Source organism: Pseudorca crassidens, chromosome 7 (genome assembly GCF_039906515.1).
Source record: "Pseudorca crassidens isolate mPseCra1 chromosome 7, mPseCra1.hap1, whole genome shotgun sequence".
Classification (NCBI taxonomy): domain Eukaryota; kingdom Metazoa; phylum Chordata; class Mammalia; order Artiodactyla; family Delphinidae; genus Pseudorca; species Pseudorca crassidens.
In genome coordinates, this window is record NC_090302.1 from 36,617,359 (window position 1) to 36,637,491 (window position 20,133).

At 41.6% G+C, this 20,133-nt stretch overlaps 1 protein-coding gene across 3 annotated transcripts in view; it reads right to left on the bottom strand.

Annotated features, from left to right (window-relative positions):
* Positions 1-528: 528 nt before the first annotated feature.
* RECK (reversion inducing cysteine rich protein with kazal motifs) overlaps positions 529-20,133 on the bottom strand; it is a 71,811-nt gene continuing 52,206 nt past the window's right edge. For all 3 annotated transcript variants that reach the window (XM_067743958.1, XM_067743957.1, XM_067743959.1), the window contains 9 exons: positions 18,189-18,329; positions 16,844-17,032; positions 15,209-15,331; positions 13,024-13,195; positions 7,150-7,342; positions 5,679-5,889; positions 4,421-4,494; positions 3,204-3,359; positions 529-2,373 (listed from right to left, as the gene is read on the bottom strand). In XM_067743958.1, the coding sequence (XP_067600059.1) occupies positions 2,152-2,373; positions 3,204-3,359; positions 4,421-4,494; positions 5,679-5,889; positions 7,150-7,342; positions 13,024-13,195; positions 15,209-15,331; positions 16,844-17,032; positions 18,189-18,329 (1,481 nt within the window). In that variant the 3' untranslated portion in view covers positions 529-2,151. The remainder of the gene's footprint in view (positions 2,374-3,203; positions 3,360-4,420; positions 4,495-5,678; positions 5,890-7,149; positions 7,343-13,023; positions 13,196-15,208; positions 15,332-16,843; positions 17,033-18,188; positions 18,330-20,133) is intronic.

Sequence of the window (20,133 nt, forward strand, 5' to 3'; positions counted from 1 at the left end):
AGAGACCTAAGGGCCAGTTGTGGTTTTCTTCGTCTCCTTCTTCTCTTTGTGAGGACACTGGGTGGGTCCAGAAGCGAAGACAGTATAGAGAAGAAGCGCAACTGACCCACAGCAGACATGTGATGGGAGCAAGATGGAGGTTTGGGGCTTTAGCCTCTGCTGACTGACAGAACCTTTCGGGCCTGCTGACCAGTTCCCTTTTTCCCAGGACATATCCTGGGGCTGGAATATTGGGCCGAGGCAGTGGGGAGCAGAACTCCCTAGTCTGTTCCTGGTCTTGGAGGGCCTGAAGCTCTCTCTGTCCTGAAGACCTAAAGCTGGGGTCTTTGTACTTGACTTTCTGCCACAGCCTGGACTCTGGTCATGCCTGGGTCTGCTCTGACCAGCTCTGTTCCATCTGCTCCACTTTCCCAGGTTTGAAGTAATAACACTCCCATAACTTCTTATTCCAAAGCAAAGGACATAGCTTGCCCAAGAGTGATCAGTGGTTTCATTTAAAATGTGCACATTGCTTGGAAATATACATAATCATATAAAATTATTTTATTAAAATAGAAAAGCTTTCCAGTATATTGCATTGAAGACATTTATATAGAAAAAGCAATTGCAACAAACATGCTACATCACCACTGAGAAATTTTGAAAGCTTTAAGTGCCCACTTTTTTTCTTTCTTTTTTTTTTTGCGGTACGCGGGCCTCTCACTATTGTGGCCTCTCCCGTTGCGGAGCACAGCCTCCGGACGCGCAGGCTCAGCGGCCATGGCTCACGGGCCCAGCCGCTCCGCGGCATGTGGGATCTTCCCGGACCGGGGCACAAACCCGTGTCCCCTGCATCGGCAGGCGGACTCTCAACCACTGCGCCACCAGGGAAGCCCTAAGTGCCCACTTTTAAACAACATTTTGGTATAATATGCATATCCCTATATTTTTCAGAAGGTACATATAACACTGAAAAAAACACTTCATGTAAAATCTAAGCTTAGGTGCATATAAACAAGAAGTATTACACTGAATAGCTTATTTCAAACTGTGAAACACATTCAAAGTATTCAATTTCTTAGACAACATGCAAACATTTTCAAACTTAGATTGACACTTTTAAATATATAAACCACAATTCTTTATAATTCTATGTCAAAAAAGAAAGTCAAACAGAACACTTATCTACACTGTGCATATCACAAAAAGCAAATGTGTCTTCATGAACGGAAAGTACTGGGTTAACACACATGATTGTCATTTTACAAATATGGCTATTCACCTTCTTCATAATAAAATAGAAAAATCATGTATTATTTACACGAACTACTAATTATTTCACTTTTTGGCAATTACATAAGTAGCAGCAATTGGTTTAAAGGTCGATCTTTAAAAACTCTAAATTTAACTTGGATGATACCAAAGAATATACATCTGGTTAATATAAAAATGCATAATACAAGTCGCTTTGATGGGATATAACTTCTCCCTTTCACAAAAGTCACAGACACACATTAGGAACCACTGAGACTGTCACTTACAATATATTATATGAGTGCCGTTTGCTTAGCTTGCTTTTGCTTACCACATTAAATGGATTCCTAAATTAGATTTCTGTAAATTAAATTTGCCTGATGATTTATATGATAATTCCAAAGATGCCTTATCTTTATTTCATACTCTAATAGCAGTGGCTCTTTGCTCTGACCCCTCACTTCTAGACAGAGTCGGGAATATCTGTAAACAAACACACACTCTAGGGGCACTTTAATACTAAAAAGAACTTGGAAATGAAGTTTTTGTGATACGAAGCCCACAGTAAAGTGAGCTATATTTCTACAATGTGATCATCTCATTTACCAATGATATAGAATTTGTTTTAGAGTGGGGGACCCATCTAATGAGCAAAATATAAATTGTAAGGCAGTGATCCGCCAGAAGGAGACATCCTCTTTTCATCAGTATTTGGAAGAACGTATTGTAACATTTGTAGAAACAAAACAAAACCCTTACTAACACTGGTGATTAAGAAAAATACTGTGTGGTGCATAGAGGTTAGATGTGACAAGTGCTTTGACTTGGCCACTATTCAACTATAAACCAGCAGTCCTGTACGTCTTTTCCAAAGTAGAAAGATTAGATCGAGGAATATTTTGCACTTTTCATGGGCAGTCAGTTGTGTGTCCAGACCCTGTGCAAGGCGAGACCCAGGATGAGGAGGAAGAGGTGGGAGTGGCAGGGAGGCTGGGCCCTGGCAGCGGCCGAAAGCACACTGCTGGAGACCTGCACCTGAGAAATGATGAGGGCGGACAGAGGGACGTGGGCCGCCAGGGTAGGGCTGTCAGAGTTGATAAGGGATTCGATCTTCTCTGCTTCCTTATTGCAAGCCTCAATCTGGGAGAGGATAATCAGATTCTTTTAATATAAAATCACAGAATCCATGAAAAGGTCAATCAGACAAATTCCACAAATATCCTAACACCAGGAATACGCTTTCTCTTTGTCCTTCTTTTCTTAGCCAAAGTAACATTTTAATAGTCTCAATTTATTACACAAAAAATAACTGCATCAATGGAAATCAAATGAAAAAAGCCATGACCCACACTGCCACTGCCCTTTCTTTTCCCACAATCCTGTTCACCCCTTCTCCACGCTTAGAAGTTATCTTTTCAAGCTTAAACATAGTCACAGGGAGTGGCTTTTCAATGCCCACCGATACATCAGGAGGAAAGCAATTAGACTTAATGAGCTTCCTAACTGTGGCAGTTTATAAACGGCTGTATTCACCCCCTTCACTGGAGCCCTCACTATGTTGACACTGAAACTTGGGCCTCCTGAGTGAAGTTCACCTCTAGATTGTGAGCTGGCCCATAAGACCAGCGCTGGTGGGCTCCTCCTCCCCAGTGGGGGCACAGCCCTCGGGAGACAGGAGTCGGTCCTGGCTTTGTTACTGCGTGACCTGTGTCAGTCCCTGCCTTCCCTGGGCCTCAGCCGCCTCCTCGTCTGGATGATGAGCAGATGCCTTCCATCTCTGCACGCTCTGAGTCACAGCATCTCAACCTCTGCCCTCTCCCACTGCTTTGCGTTCTGTTGGCCACTGCTAACCTAGTGCAGCTCCGCCCCTCAGAGACTGCCATGCTTTCCTTCCTCCTGCCCTCACCCCCTCCCAAGGCCTCCATACTTGAAAGTAACAGGATGCTTGCACAACATGTGCTGAGCCCCACCTGCAAAGCTTTTGGATAATGATCCACAGGAATGATCAGGATCACAATTTCTGATTCGATGCTGAAGTATCCAAATACGTCACACTGTGGGACAGACACATGCATGCGGATCTTCTGAAGTATTTCCAGAACGGTTATTGGCTTTTTGTTTGCCACCTAGAGAGAGAAAAAAATTCATTACCTGAAAAAAAGAAGAATTCCTTATTACTGCCTAAGCTGCCTTGCCACCTTGCCTAAGCCACAGAGGCTCTTTTAACCAAGGAACCCCTAAGTGCGGGGCCCCAACAGGGCCTTGCTGGCTGAATTCTAAAATATCCACAGAGCCCATTCCAACGGGTTTGTTGTTTTTGTTTTCTGACTGCTGAGTTTTCTGGCTGAGATAAACACTCTCACGAGGAGCTTTTTTTTTTTTTTTCCCCGGTACGCGGGCCTCTCACTGCTGTGGCCTCTCCCACTGCGGGGCACAGGCTCCGGACGCACAGGCTCAGCGGCCATGGCTCACGGGCCCAGCCGCTCCGCGGCATGTGGGATCTTCCCGGACCGGGGCACGAACCCGTGTCCCCTGCATCGGCAAGCGGACTCTCAATCACTGCGCCACCAGGGAAGCCTCAGGAGCACTTTTTTAAGGGACAGTTCTGAGTTGGACGCCACAGGAAAATAATTAAAGCCTTCCTGTAAAAATACAGATGTTTTCATAAAAATGGACATAATTTTCTAGGTAGTGGCAGGTGTTGGCTGCTACATTTCTAGAGACGAGTCTCTAAAACAGCAAGCAGAAAAAGTGATGATACAGCAAAGGGAAAGAGGCAAAACCATCAGAGGAATGTGGCCGGTTCTGGACGCAGCCCCCGGCGGCATGGGGACCATGTGAGGGCTGGCAACCTTGAGACCATCTGGGCGTGACCAGTCCCTGGCTGCCTCGTCTGCCTCCACTATGCCGGCAGGGGACCTTTTCTGAGAAAGGCCCGGGCTGATGGATTGCAGAGCAAGGTCACCACACAGCCAGGCTGTAGAGGGAAGGAGCACAGGACGGAGCCAGACACCTTGAGTTCAAACCCCAGTTCTCCTGGTTGTGAGCTACTAGACGGCCTTGGGCAAGTTGCTCCTGTGCAAATTAGTTTCTTCATCTATAAATGACATGACTCATTCTGTCTGTAGGACTACTGACAGGTTTATCGATAAGGTTTCAACAGTACATAGCACATAAAGCAACCTACCTTAGCAATAGTATCCAGTTTTTCTTTGTCAAATAAAACTCTTAACATCCCAGCACATAACGGGCAACAAGCACCTGTATAACAGAAACCATTTTATGTGTGTTCAGAATTAGAAACAAAGAGAATTCATAATAGTTGGTGAAATGACCAGCCCTTCATTTTGTGCTGGGAAAGTCACAGCAGTCCTGCACTTTTAGATATGTTCCCTGACCAACCTGGAGTCTTATACTCTATACATTTACCGAAATCCTTCCTCCATCCCTGCTTTCCTCCTGTGCTACTTCTCAGGTGGGGCAGCTGTGGTTTAATACAGCACAGGGAGAGCTGGCCTTTCAAGACAGGCAGGGCCTAGACCCTGCCCTGCTCAGAACTCACTGCGTGATCCCGGGCAAGTGTTTCCTGTCTGCGAAACACAGGAGCAAGTGTTTCAGGGATTCCATGAGTGTTTAATTCAAATTTAATTTTAAAAATTATTTTAAACTGTTAGACCATAATAAAATGTCAGATCGTGGTCTCCAGGAGGAAAGAGGCTTTGTTCTGCTCACTGCTGTGTCCCCAGTGCCTAGAAGGTGTTTAGGACATAGTGGAAGCTCAAGAAACATTTGCTGAGTTCATGGACAGAGGAATGAACTTGTTAGACTCCAGGTTAATCTGTTCTGTGCAGACTTGGGATAAAGTCTCTTCTGACATCTCTGTCTAACCGAAGAGTATGAGACTGTAAGGTAAGCTGTTTGAAAACTGTCACCACTTATAATAGCCTGTACGAAACAAGACTTTCTTGATTATATGCAACAAAAACAATGAAATTAGATGCTAAGGCCAATCTAAGACAACAACCATCTTCTGTTTTTCTCAATTTCAAATGTTTGTGTTCATCAAAACTACTTCAATTATTCATTCATTAGTAACCAATTCCTTATTCATTAACTTTATAATATGCAAACACTATGCATTTGAACTAATAACCATAATTCTAGCAATTAAATATTGCTGTTTATCTATTGGTGTTTAAGGCAGGATTGAAAAAAGTTTTCCACATTGTTTTAAAATCACCAGACCAGATGATGTCTAAGGCAGATCCACAGCTTTTTAAGGTTGGCCCAGAGTAATGCATCTAATCAGCATCAGCTGGAGTCAAGACTGCCTGAAAAGTTTAAACACACTAGTCATCTCTCTTCTCAGTGACTCACTCTCTGGAGACAGATACGCAAATCCTCCCACTTCCACCCCTGCCCCACCCCAAATACTGCCAGCCTACCAGGTGGGATGATGGGTTTGCATTCGGTCGCTGAGAGCGAAGGACATTTCACAGCAGCACACTCAGTGACAGAACTGTGCTCAGAGAGGACCCCGACAGCCTGGCAGGGCCCATAGTAATCGACCGCCACCCGGTCCGAGTAGGCAGCACACACGCTACTGTAGGTCTCCCCGTTGTGCCCGCAGATGGGCTCTGGGGCTCTGCAGAAGGGCTGAGGGCAAGAAAGCACAGTTAGCCTGTAAACCTCTGTGGTGCACTTTTCCTAACCAAGAGTGCAGAGTAGGTCTCCCTATTTTCAGGAAGGAAGAAAAACAGTATAAATTCTTGGACCCTCTGAAGTAAGCTCCTGAGGTTGCTAAACATGGGGTGGGGCTGGGGGCAATAGGGCTGTCCCAAGATGAATTGAAGAGATTACTTTTCTCAGCCTCTCTGGGACTTGGGTACTCATTCTCTGTGAACTGATATGAGATAAAAATCCTCCCTCCCTCCAGACTTCCTTTATTCCAGAAGAACCTGTTAGAAGAAAACAAGACCAATCTTCATGCAAATTCAGAGGCCTTATCATTTCATGCTGGGTACGGGATAAGGAGAGAGAAGAGTGCAGAGATCAGGAGAGCAGACAGACTGGCTCCACGAGGTAGGTTAGGAACATGGAAGCGGAAAACTTGAAGCCAGGAACAGGGAACAACAGGAAGAGAAGACTAGGAATTCAGAGTAAAGGTATCAGTGCACTTGGAACATGATCTCTGAGGGGAAACAAGCCCAGGGGGATGACCTGAAGGGATTTTCCGACAATGAAGACCAGGAAATGAGCAGCCAGCAGGTCCGGTGTCAGCCAGCTGTGGGCAGGGGGTGCTGGCCCAAGGCTGGGCTTCCCCCAGGCAGAGGGCCCAGCCCATAGATCAGTGGTACTGTGGGAGGCCTCAGTGGGGTTGTCCTTGGGGTTATTTGTAACATGAATACAGATTTCACGACCCTCAAAGACTGAAAGATAAACTGATGTACGACAACATTAAGTTTCAGAGAAATTTTCAGTCACTTTTCATACCTCAGGTGGGACTTCAGTGGGACGAGTGGGGAGAGAGCTCTTTTCTTAGCTGTTTTACCTCGCATCTTCCTGGGCTGTTTTCTAATGAGGGCCCGCAGAACTAGGGGAAGTGAAGATGCTGCTGACCAATGCCAGGCGTGTGAGACTTTAAATTCTTTTCCTAATGGTTGGCGGCAAGAAGCCTCCCTCTTCTTGCTCTGTACACTAGATGTGCAAAGGTTCACACATGAGCAAGGGGGCCCTCCAGTGTTAGGAGGAAAAGCCAGCCTCGGGATGGCTCATTTTTGGTGGAGGACTGAGTGCTCTAGATTTGACGGGATCCACAGCAGACCCTGAAGGGGTCTCACTGCTGATTCATGTGTAAAAGATCATAAGCTGATTTCATGCTCAGCGTACTTGGGTTTGTCAGGTAAACAGTGGTACCTGGCACGGGCCTTTGTATAAGAGGCTCTTCCCCCTCTGGTACAAAGTGCAGAGATTGCTGTGCTCCATGTGGTTTGTATCACAAACAGGATCTCGGACCTGGTCACAGGTGAGCTGTCTTGGCAAACACTCATATTGGCTACATCCAAATTTATCAAAAGTTGTCAGGCAGACTTGTGGTTTGGGTATGCATCTGAAAAACACAAACGCAGCACCATGAGCCAGTGGCGTAAGGGACCATGGTGGGGCCGGCAAAGCACTGACGGGGCACAGGAGGCTGAGGAGAAAGTAAGAGAGCAATCAGAAACAGTCCCTGTGCCCAAGAGCTTATGGAGAGTGGGGAGTCGAGCGTGCATGTAAAGCAGGCTATCAGGTAGAAAATCACACACCAAGTGATCGTGGGAATGAGTCATTCTGACTGGGGAGCCTGGAGAAAGCACCGGGAGGAGGTAGAACCAGGAGGATGAAGGCCTGCCAGGCTGAGGGAGCAGCAGAGCAAAGATGTGATGCCTGAAACCCTGTGGTGCTGGGGGAGAGGGCAGGGGACCCCGAGAGCAGGAGCAAAATATGCTTGGGGTGGAAGAGGCATCATATGAAGCCATCAAATGGGCTGGGGCCCAATGCTGGAGGCCTTCTCGTTAATAATAAACGGAGCATTTTCAGAGGCTTAATTATCAGCTTGGCTAATATGAGTCTATCTTAAGAGAAGGCTTCACAGTACGTGCTGAAAATTTCAGGTTTCTGTGCTTACAAGGCTGAGGACCTGATGCTGGCTGGTAGTGAATCACTGAGAGAATGCCACCCCCTGAAGCTGGGTTTTCCTAGTAATACCTGAACCTTGCTCCATTCTCAATCCCTGAACTTCTTCAGAGGCGTTAGGGAGGATGGTTCTTTTCTTCTTTAGACTCTTTTTGCCTCCCTCATTTCTATAAAGGGTATTTATAATTTTCTATAACAAGATAAGACCTACGAAAATGTTTAGCTTTTACTGGGTATTTGAAATAATAAGATACACAAATATTAGTCTATAAAGTAAAAGGAGAAGAATGTATTAGCTAGCATCATATAATTTCAAAGGAAATTGCTTCTATTCTTTTTAGAGATAAGCTTCCTGCACTGAAATCACCACCACCACCATCACTACTACTAATGTGGTTGCCTCTTCTGATGGGATTTAAAATTAGGATGCACGTAAAGAGAAATTAAGAAAACAATCCCATTTACAATCACATCAAAAAGAATAAAATATTTAGGAATAAATTTAACTAAGGAAGTAAAAGACCGGTACTTGGAAAACTATAAGACACTGATGAAATAAACTGAAGACGACACATAAAGATGGAAAGATATGCCATGCTCATGGATTAGAAAAACTAATATTGTTAAAATGGCCATGTTACTCAAGGCAATCTACAGATTCAATGCAATCCCTATAACAATACCAATAGCATTTTTCATGGAACTAGAACAAATAATTCTAAAATTTGTAAGGAAACACAAAAGACCCTGAATAGCCAAAACAATCTTGAGAAAGAAGAACATAGCTGGAGGTATCACTCTCCCTGATTTCAAACTATATTACACAGTCATCAAAACAGTATGGTACTGCACAAAAACAGACACATAGATCAATGGAACAGAATAGAAAGTCCAGGAAGAAACCCATTCTTATATGGGCAATTAATCTATGAAAAAGGAGGCAAGAATACACAATGGGGAAAAGACAGCCTCTTTAATAAATGGTGTTGGGAAAACTGGACAACTACATGGAAAAGAATCAAATTGGACTACTTTCTCACACCATACACAAAAATAAATTTAAAATGGATTGAAGACTTAAATGTAAAACCTGAAACCATAAAACTTCTAGAAGAAAACATAGGCAGTATGCTTTTAGATATTAGTCTTAGTAATATTTTTTAGATATGTCTCCTCAGGCAAGGGAAACAAAAGCAAAAATAAACAAATGTGACTACATCAAACTAAAAAGCTCTTGCACAGCAGAGAAAACCATCAACAAAATCAAAAGGCCGCCTACTGAATGGGAGAAGATATTTGCAAACGATATATCTGATAAGGGGTTAATATCCTAAATATACAAAGAACTCATACAACTCAACATCTAAAAAAAACAAACACCCAATCAAAAAATGGGCCCCAAGGATCTGAATAGACATTTTCCCAAGAAGACATAAAGATGGCCAACAGGCACATGAAAAGATGCTCAACATCACTAATCATCAGGGAAATTCAAGTCAAATCACAATGAAATATCATCTCATACCTGTCAGAATGGCTATTATCCAAAAGACAACAAATAAGTCTTGGTGAGGATGTAGAGAAAGGGAAACTTCGTGTGTGTGCGAGCGCTCACACACACACACACACACACACACACACACACACACACAGAGGAATATTACTCAGCCATAAAAAAGAATGAAATCTTGTGACAACATGGATGGACCTAGAGGGTATTATGCTAAGTGAAATAAGTCAGACAGAGAAAGACAAATACTGTATGATTTCACTTATATGTGGAACCTAAAAAACAAAACAAATGAACAAACATAATGAAAGAAACAGAGTCATAGATACAGAGAACCAACGGGTGGTTGCCAGAGGGAGGAGGGTGGGGAGAGGAGAGAAATTGGTGTGGGAGATTAAGAGGTACAAACTTCCAGTTGCACAAGAAAGGAATCACAGGTATTAAATGTACAGTATGGGGCATATAGTTGATAACTACGTACAATAATATCCTTGTATGATGAAAGACAGTAACTAAACTATTATTTCAAAATGTATAGAAATACTGAGTCACTATGTTGTATACCAGGAACTAACACAGAGTTGTAGGTCAATTATACTTCAAAACTAACAAACAAACTCAGAGAAAAAGATCAGATTTGTGGTTACCAGAGGCAAAGGGTGAGGCGAGGGAGAATTAGATGAAGGTAGTCAAAAGATACAAACTTCTAGTTATAATATAGAGATGTAATGTACAACATGATAAATGTAATTAACACTGCTGAATGCTATACATGAAAGTTAACAGAATAAACCTTGAGAGTTCTTAGCACAAGGAAAAAAATTTTTTTCTATTTTTTTAATTTTGTATCTATATAAGATGATGAATATTCACTAAACGTATTGTGGTAATCATTTCATGATGCATGTAAGTCAAATAATTGTGCTATACACCTTAAACTTATATAGTGCTATATGTCAATTCTATCTCAATAAAACTAGAAGAAAGAAATTAGAATGCATGTAGTAATAATTTTACAGAAATTTAAGACATCTGAAGAGAAATAATGAAAAAGAAGAACATTTAGAGCTTCACTATCTATTAACATCGAAGGAATGAGAACAAAGAATATCAGGAGAAATTTGGTAATTTTGGAAGGAAAAACATTACCAATATGAACGTACAGAAATAAGAGGATCAATAGGAAAGGCTGAGACTCTGGGGGGTAAATTAAAATAAACACGATCAGGGCAGGGACTTTGTCTTGCTTACTATTGTGTCCTAGTGTTTAGAAAGATGCCTGGTATATCAGTAGATACTTGATGAATGACTATAACTTTATTTATTTATTTATTCTCAACTTTTTGTTTTTTAAACAATTAGTTTTTGAACAGATAATACAAGCCCATGTAGAAAGTGAAAAGACACAAAATCATATACAGTGAAAAGTAAATCTCCTTCCTACTCCTTGTGTCCCAGCCACCTAATTCCTTTCCCCAGAGGCAACCATTATTATCAATTTCTTATTTATTCTTCCAGAGATATTTTACGTAAGAATAAGCATTTATATATGCTGACTCAAAAAGTATGTGCATTTAAAATGTTGGTAGCCTTGGACAAATTGCCCTCCAAAGAGGATGTACCAATCTTCAGCCCAAAATCCTCTTGTATGGGAGTGCCTACTTCCCTACATTTTGTTATCAAACTTTTTACCTTTACCAATCTGGTAGACAGAAAATGGTACACAATTGTAGTTTTACTTTAATTTACATTTCTCTTAATATGAGAAAGGTTAAGCATTGTGGTAGATCGGCTAGATGATCATTCATCAAATTCATTTAATCTTCTTCCTGGGCATACATCTAGACTACATTTCCCAGCCTCCCTGGCAGTAGTTCTGGCCAAATGACTAAGTTCTAGACAATGGAGTGTGGCTGGAAGTAGAGATGAATTTTTAACCTGGCCTATAAAAGCTTCTCAAGAGCAACCTCCATCATCTCCCTTCTCTTGTCTGCTGGACAGAGGAGGACTAGAGGCTGTAGGAGCAGAGTTGCTAGATGGAAGGATCCTAAGTCTCTGAATCACATGTAGAAAGCCACCTGCTGAACACCCAAATGGACTGTATTTGAACTTCTACTATGTTAAAGCACTGATATTTTGTATACAGTAGCTAGAGTTACTCCCCACCAGCTAATATAAGCATCTTTTCAAGTGTTTAAGAACCATCTGTACTTCTTCTCCTATGTTTACATCCTTGGTCCATTTTCTATTGGTTATTGGTCTTTGCCCATTTTTATACTAGGTTGTTCATCTTTTTCATATTGATTGGTAGGGGTTCTTTATATTGTAAGGACATCAGTCCTTTCTCTGAAATTCTTCTCAGTTTGTCATTTGTTTGTTACCATGCAGAAAATTTTCATTTTCATGTAGCTGCATTTTTCAAACTTTTCTTTTATATTGATTTTGTATTATACCTAGCCAGCCCTTTCCACTTTGAGATTTTATTGTTTTATTATAAAAGCAAGCCAACCTTATTCAGAAAGGTTAGCAAATAGAGGGAAACAAACAAATACCAAAACAACCCTCAATTCTACCTCCCAACACAACTATATTATCCTTTTGACTTATTTCTTTATCATGTTTCTTTATGTATAGCACCCTGTCTTCTTTCCATAGCAACTCTCTGGGCTTAGTTTTCATGATGTAAACTTTGCTAGATGGGTGACCAACTCTCTTTGCTAAAAGAGAATTTAAACTTGTTAAAATAAATTTAACACACGAGAAAATCTTTCCTTCCCTTCATGCTGCACCAGGATTTTCAGGATGGAGAAGCAGTTGCTTGTTCTCCACAAAACCTTCATAAGGCAAGGACTGTGGCACTGGGACATGTCCTGCTCAGCTCTCTGAGGTAGTCAGTGAAAACTCCAGTTTAGAAGCTTGAAACCTAAGTGAATCATCAGGACCCTCATCCTGCAGCCACCACAGGCAGAAATCCATCATTAAGGCAAGGTCAACTGCACTCTGAGCTCCTGAGGAAAATGCAGAGAAAGGAGCCCCTAAACAACTTCATAAAATACTGAAGTTACACTTCCAGAGATTTCTCATGTCCCATCCCTACAATGGAGGTAGGTTTTAAGTAGAATGTTTCCTATTGCCATCAGGCATAAGTAGCTAGTAACAAGAATGCATCTACTTCTCTTGTCTCAACTGCCACCTCTCCTTGCCTCACACTTTGTTCCAGTCTTACAAAACTGCTCTAGCTCCCGGCATACACCACGCTCTCTCCTCGTTTCCAGCAGCCAAGATCTTTGCTCCTGTTACTCTCTCTGCCTTCACCAGCACCACCTTTCCTCCACCGTAAACCTTGCTGTCAGTCTCCTCCTCGTTTTTCCAGCCGACTGTCACATGCTCTAGAGGCTTTCCCAGGTTCCCCCAGGCTGTGTAAACTGCTCAACTTCTGGGCCCCCAATCAAAGCATGTTACCAAGCAGCTTTACCTGGATCTTTCCCTCTAGACTCCAACTTTTCAGGGCAGAGACCACCTTAATTCATCTTTGTATTTTCACTGTCTGGTATAGAGTAAGTGGTGACCTTCAGTTGAAAAAGATAAGGAGGCATTTGACTTACCTTTGGTTTTTTGGGCAGGGGTTAGGAGTACATGGATCCTTTGAGATGCATGATCCAAACTCAAACTGATGGTCTTGGAGGCCCACACAGCGAGCAATGCAGGCACTGGGGTAAGTGCGTCCATTCTGCCCACACACAGGGACAAACTGATCTGCACAGTTGCAGGGCAGACCTGAAGGGAGGAGAGTGCCTCAACAATGTGCATTTGTACAGTCCCCTTCCCCTCATGTTTCCTAATTAAGGCAAACCACTAACAAGCACGCAGAGGTCTCAGGTTAAAATACAATTTTAATAAGTCAGAAAAAAAATCCTTCCAATCTCTGACAGTGTTTTTAAAGGTGGCAAGGTTCTGAAAAGCCATTTGTCTGCATAACGACTTTCCTTTGTTCCATTTATTGCCAGCTAATTGAGGGCCTCCAGATCTTGATTCCAGGGGTAGAGACAAACAGAGCTATGGGTAGGAAAAGTAAAGAATGTTTCTCCCAATCTGGTATATAAAATCTGAAATTTAGATGTTTGATTCTGGCTTAGGGGATTTCTAGAATGTTAGAGGATAATATCAAAACCAAGACAAATAATGAAGGTTGTAAATGCGTCACATAGGTTTCTTCCATCTCCTGAGGGAGGGGGAAGAACAAGAAGGTAGTAACTTGGGAAATTATTGTGACTTGAGACTTAAGAATTTTCATGAACATCTCCTTCTGAGTCCTGTGTGGACTGGGGCACTCTCTGAGCCCCCCAGAATGTGGTATACTTTGTGGCCAGTAAAATCTCCTTAGAGTCTGCTAGCTAAACAGTCATTAATGTAATTTATCCCAGGACACGAGGGGCTACACACTACAGGGAAAAAGCATCCTGCTAGTTGTAAAGTTCAACTTCCCAAAACACTTAGATGTAAGTAAATAAATAAAAGTCTTCCGTGTACGTCCTTAGTTCATTTTTCATCCCCACATCATTTTAACTGTTTCTCTAAGCAGAATGAATTGTCCTCATCAGACCAAGCAGACAAAGGATAAAAATAAAGGACAACAACAACAGAAGAATAAAGCAGCAAAGACTGGTACTCATTAGGGTGGACAGAGGATGGGGTGGAGCTAGTCCTCCCTCTACTTCCTCATCAGTCTGCCGTTCACTTCTTACTTCAGATCTCCTTTTTATTTCCAATGGGCTGGAGATACAAGGTTGGTAAAACCCTATTCTGTTCTCTTCCTACCCCACTCCATGTGTAATACCAACTCCATGGAAGGAGAATCAAGCTGCTGGTGCAGCAGCAAGACATGGAGTAAGGGCAGCTACCTGGTTCCTCTTCACCCAGAACCAAAGGTATTTCAGATTTGGGAAAAAGCAGATACCAGCAGATGCCAGCCACTGTGCTGTTGCTGTTGACAACCGTAGCTTCTTCTCAAGAAAAGAGCATCCCATCGAGCTAGGTTTTTCACTTATTGCAGCTGGTGTGAGCATAATACCAGCAGCATAAAGCAAAGGAAAGTCAAGAAAGTCATATTCTTGACCGATTGTTCACAAAAATTCTTAAGTTTCAAAATTACAATAATTTCCTGAGTTACTTTCCTGTTTTTCCCCATCCCTAAGGAGATATGAATGGAAGGAATCTATGTAAGGCGTTTACAACCTTTGTCTTTGTCTTGCTTTTGTTATCACCCTTCAACATTCCAGAAATCTCCCAAGTGAGACTTGATACATCTAACTTCTAGATTTTATATAGTAGATTGGGAGAAACACTCTTTATTTTTTCTACCTATAGCTTTGTTTATAGGGGTCCCTACCTATATGAATTCAGTAAGACAAGGTAGGACAAGAAAGAAGGTGGTAATAAAAACATTAAAACAGAAGCAAATTTAGAAAATACATGGACACTTTAGACCATAATGGTAGGGATAAATGGGTATTTTAGCAAGTAGAAAAATTACATTTAACTAAAACCATCCCAATCACTGGCCCTGCTCTTTTTGACTCATGGAACTCTAAAAGGACCCTAAGAAACCACTTAGTTTAATGCCTTCAATTTATAGAGGAGGCAACAGATCCAGAGAGGAAAGTGCCTTGCTCTCAGGTTATGTATTAATTTTACTGTGAAAATTTGCAGTTAAGGCAAGACCAGAGAAGCTGCCTTGAAGGGAACATGAGTACAAAGGGATGAGGGCAGCTTCTGGGTGACCATGGTTACCTGTGAAGGTACGACGGTCATCTTCTGAGCTGTGCTCACTGAGACACAGGCGGGTAGAACACACCAAATTACCAGCAAAACAAGAACAGATATTGCAGTCAATATTAAAGGAAGTTCCATGACCTGAGAGAAAGAGAAATAAAATGTTGATCTATGTAATGCATTTATAAATAAATCATAAATTAAAAAATGTAATAGTTTAAAGAGCTTTAAAATAGAAATTCTTGAAAGATGACTTCTGAGTACACAAACTAGGGAGTTAAATTTGTAATACTTATAGTTTTGTATTTACCTCCCACCATACCCCTCCAAACCCCTAATGTGCTCATCTCACCAGACTGCTCCTTATTCTCTGAGAATGTTCCTGGCTACCTCTTTTGCCTCAAGTGCTCATTCCTTTCCTCCTTCTGGAACTTTATTCATCTTTCCAGGACCAGTCCTGATGCCATCTTTGGGTTGAAGACTCTCCTGATGCCCTGGCAGAAATGACTAGCTCCTTAAAGTACATACATTTGGTCTGCTCCTTTTTGTGGCTCAAATTCTCTCCCTTCTTAGCATGCAAAAAATGACCTCAATCCCTCACCCCAGTTTCAGCTCCACAAGGCACTAGTATGTTCTTTTGTAGAGAACAGGCATTTAATCAGTGAAAGCTTATGGAAGGAATGAACTTGTCTATCTTCAGATGTTTTCTGTGATTCAAGGTACATACATTACATTTTAGAATATGGACTAAGCAATGAATACCTGACTTGCTGGTCTAAGCAGAAATTTGCAAGCCCTTTTTAGCCAAGAGTACTCTTCTTAAAATAAAATCTCACCCAGAAAAGTAAAGCAAGAGGCATATGAAAGCTGAACTACTCTGGTTGATGGGTAGGGGGATGGACATAGAGGTAAGGGTAGCAGAATGAGCACGTGTAGTGGGGAACACATTCTCAAAAGTGGTATTTTTTCACAATTTTTGAGGTTATATATTGATATGAACAGTTATTAGGGTTATAAGCAAAAGATGGTTAAGGAAACAGTGAGAAAGCAAGACTCTTAGACTTTTAGAGAAGGCGATAAAGCAGGGCACCTTTTAATGTGCTCTCTCGCAACCACGAATCAACAGTGTAGTTTCCATCCCCCAGTTTGCTTTGCATGACGTCAAACTCTGAGTTTTACTTCTGGGAAAGGGGCAGAGGGGAGAGAGACTGTTGAGGAAGGGGTGGGGAGGGGTAGACCTGTGTCCTTGCCTGTGGAGGGCAAGGGCTTTGGAGTCGAATAGGCCTGGGACTGAATACTGCTTTGGTCACTTACTAGGTGGGTGACCTCTCTTACCATCAGCTTCTTTACAATAGCACCCGTATCGAAGAGCAACTGGGAGGATTTAAGGAGATAACACAGGCCAAGACTTAGCATAGTGCTTGGCACACAGTTAAGAGTTCAAGTGTTAGTTATTATTAGCTATTAGTCCCTTCTTGATGAGGCTTCTAAGAGGGTTCCTTAGAAGTCCTCATGTTCTGTATAGTTGAAAAATACTTCCCTGGAATATCTGCTTTGTAGACTTTACTTTCTGGTGAGAACCCATCCAATGTTCTCCCTACAAAATTAATATAACTAATCTCATGTTAAAAACAAAAACAGTTCAAGACTCACTTTTTCTTTTTCCTCCAACAATACAAGACTTCTGAAGGTCTATACAGTGCATCTCTATACAGTTTTCTAAGAGTCCACTTTGCCCGCATGAGCAAATTTTATAACAACCAACTTCCCCTGCAGATGATGGCACTTGGATCAGTGTCCCTTGACGGACAATAAAATCAGATGCTTCTCCCAATTTGCAACCTGTATAGACAAAATTAGCTGAGAGAGTTGGTATTGTTCTCTGATATTGTTTTATGACATTAGATACACTTCACACAAGTCTTATAGGTACTGTGTGGCCACTGAAGATTATGTAATAGAACTTTCACTAAAGAACTGCTTTGGTTCACTGGCCAAAAGCATAACCTCTCAAACAAAAATTCCACGTTCTGTGAGATGGTGATGATTAAAGGACATGTACCTCGAAGTTAGCAATAGTTCTGTACAAAAATGCTATCAGATATGTAGTTTTTTACTTCTTTAGGCTTATCAAATGTATGTTAAAATCACAGATATTTTTAAAATGGAGTATGGCGACTGACTAGTTTTAGAATAATCTTGGTCAGAAAACTTTTAGTGATGGAATACAAGTACATCTTAAGTTCAAAGAAAAGTTGAATACTTGATTGGACTTAAGGAAAACCCATTTGTTTCCAAATTTAACAAGATTTATTATGATGCTATAGCTGATATATTATAGCATTACACAAATATTATACATGGTCTTTTGAGACATCATGCTTATTTAATCTTTTGTTCCTTTTTACTTCACACATGTTTAAAAATGTTGATTCTAACACGATAAAGAAACATTTTCAATTGGGAAGTAGATAAAAGAAAGCAACTATATTCTAAAGGGACCCACAGAGAGATAAAGACCATAAAAATTCTATGGGATAAAAATTTTTCAGCCTTAAGATCATGTGCATTTCAGCACAACATTAAATTTATGAAGATAATTACACATCCGATTGAGAATGCTATTTCTCCGTGTTTTAAAGGAGAGAAAAGAAAAAACACGAACAATGTGCAGTACATCTTCTCAAACATTACAGCATAGAAGACAAAGTACAAAAAGCTGGCCCAAGGGTCTTTCTTCTTTTGTTGTCAAGAACCCTATGACTCGTTATGAGAGTCTGGTTTTGGATTGAAATTAGGTTACAATCAAAATGACTATTGAAAATTACATTTGTCTTTGTCTTTTTCTGCTTACATAAATAATACATGTTGGAAAAACCTTGAACATTATAGAAAAACATAATTTAGAAAATAATCTCATTCCAAAGATAACTCCTATGAAGAAACAGCAGAGGCACGTACTCATACCCACCCCACACCCCACCCATCTACCTCTTACCTTGAACACAAGAGTATGGAAGGCAGGGATCACCAGACGGACACCCTTTCCGGTTTACCTCACAGAGCTCATTAGCAGGGCAAGGATTTGGGTTACAGGGATGAGTCACTTCTTCTACAATGTTACCCAAAGTACTTGGTCCTGAAAAAACAAAAACAGATCAGTTTAACCAACCCAAAAGAGTAACAGAGGTCTGTAAATTGTCTGAGTTAATGACATCTGGAACAAATGGACAGCTCATGAGGACTGATTCTAGTAAGCTATTAAAATACTCAGATTCCTTGATCATTTGTGCATTTAGCATAAACATACATTCATTCATTTGTTATAAATAAATGTTATTGGGTGCCTACAATACACCTGGCAAGGTTCTAGGTACTGGAGATACAGTAGTGAACAAAATAGACAAATCTCTAACACAGAGTTTACATTCTGATCAGGAAATAGACAATAAATAGACACTGTGTGTGTATGTGTGTGTGTGTGTGTGTGTGTGTGTGTGTGTGTGTATCTATGTAAATAAAAAGTCAGATAACAATAAATAATAAGCAGTGTAAGGGGATGGAAAGTAACAGGTATATTTTCAATAAGGTAGTCAAATAGCTTATGTCTAAGAGGGATAATTTAGCACATTTCACCATAAATGATGGTAATTTATTATGGTAAGATGGACCCTATACCATGATTATATTTCTTGTTAAACAATGACCAAGGAAGAATCTCATTTAATATACAGTCATCCCTCAGCATCTGTGGGGGATTGGTTCCAGGACCTCCATGGATACCAAAAACTGAGGATGCTCAAGTCCTTTATATAAAATTGCCTACAGGGGCTTCCCTGGTGGTGCAGTGGTTGAGAGTCCGCCTGCCGATGCAGGGGACGTGGGTTCGTGCCCCGGTCCGGGAGGATCCCATATGCCGCGGAGCAGCTGGGCCCGTGAGCCATGGCCGCTGAGCCTGCGCATCCGGAGCCTGTGCTCCGCAACGGGAGAGGCCACAACAGTGAGAGGCCTGCGTACCGCAAAATAAATAAATAAATAAATAAATATATAAAACCATTAAAAAAAAAAAAAAAGGCATACATAGTATTTGCATATAACCTAAGTACTCTCTCCTGTATAGTTTAAATCATCTCTAGATTATTTATTTATTTTAATTAAATTAATTCATTTATTTATTTTTGGCTGTGTTGGGTCTTCATTGCTGTGCGCGGGCTTTCTCTAGTTGCGGCGAGCGGGGCTACTCTTCGTTGTGGTGCGCGGGCTTCTCATTGCGGTGGCTTCTCTTTTTTTTTTTTTTTTTTGCGATACGCGGGCCTCTCACTGTTGTGGGCTCTCCCGTTGCAGAGCACAGGCTCCGGATGCGCAGGCTCAGCGGCCGTGGCTCACGGGCCTAGCTGCTCCACGGCATGTGGGATCTTCCCGGACCGGGGCACGAACCCGTGTCCCTTGCATCGGCAGGCGGACTCTCAACCACTGCGCCACCAGGGAAGCCCGGGGTGGCTTCTCTTGCTGTGGAGCACGGGCTCTAGGCACATGGGCTTCAGTAGTTGTGGCTCGCGGGCTCTAGAGTGCAGGCTCAGTAGTTGTGGCGCACAGGCTTAGTTGCTCCATGGCATGTGGGATCTTCCTGGACCAGGGCTCGAAACTGTGATCCTTGCATTGGCAGGCGGATTCTTAACCACTGTACCACCAGGGAAGTCTATCTCTAGATTATTTATAATACCTAATACTATGTAAATAGTTGTAAATAAAATGTAAATGCTATGTAAATAGTTGCCAGGTATACAGCAAATTCAAGTTTTGCCTTTTGGAACCTTCTGGAATTTTTCTTTTCCGAATATTTTCAATCTGCAAATGCGGAACCTGTGGATATGCAGGGCCAACTATATGTGTGATATTTAAAAAGAGTATTGAAATTTAAACAAAAGCATTTCTTTAAGTTT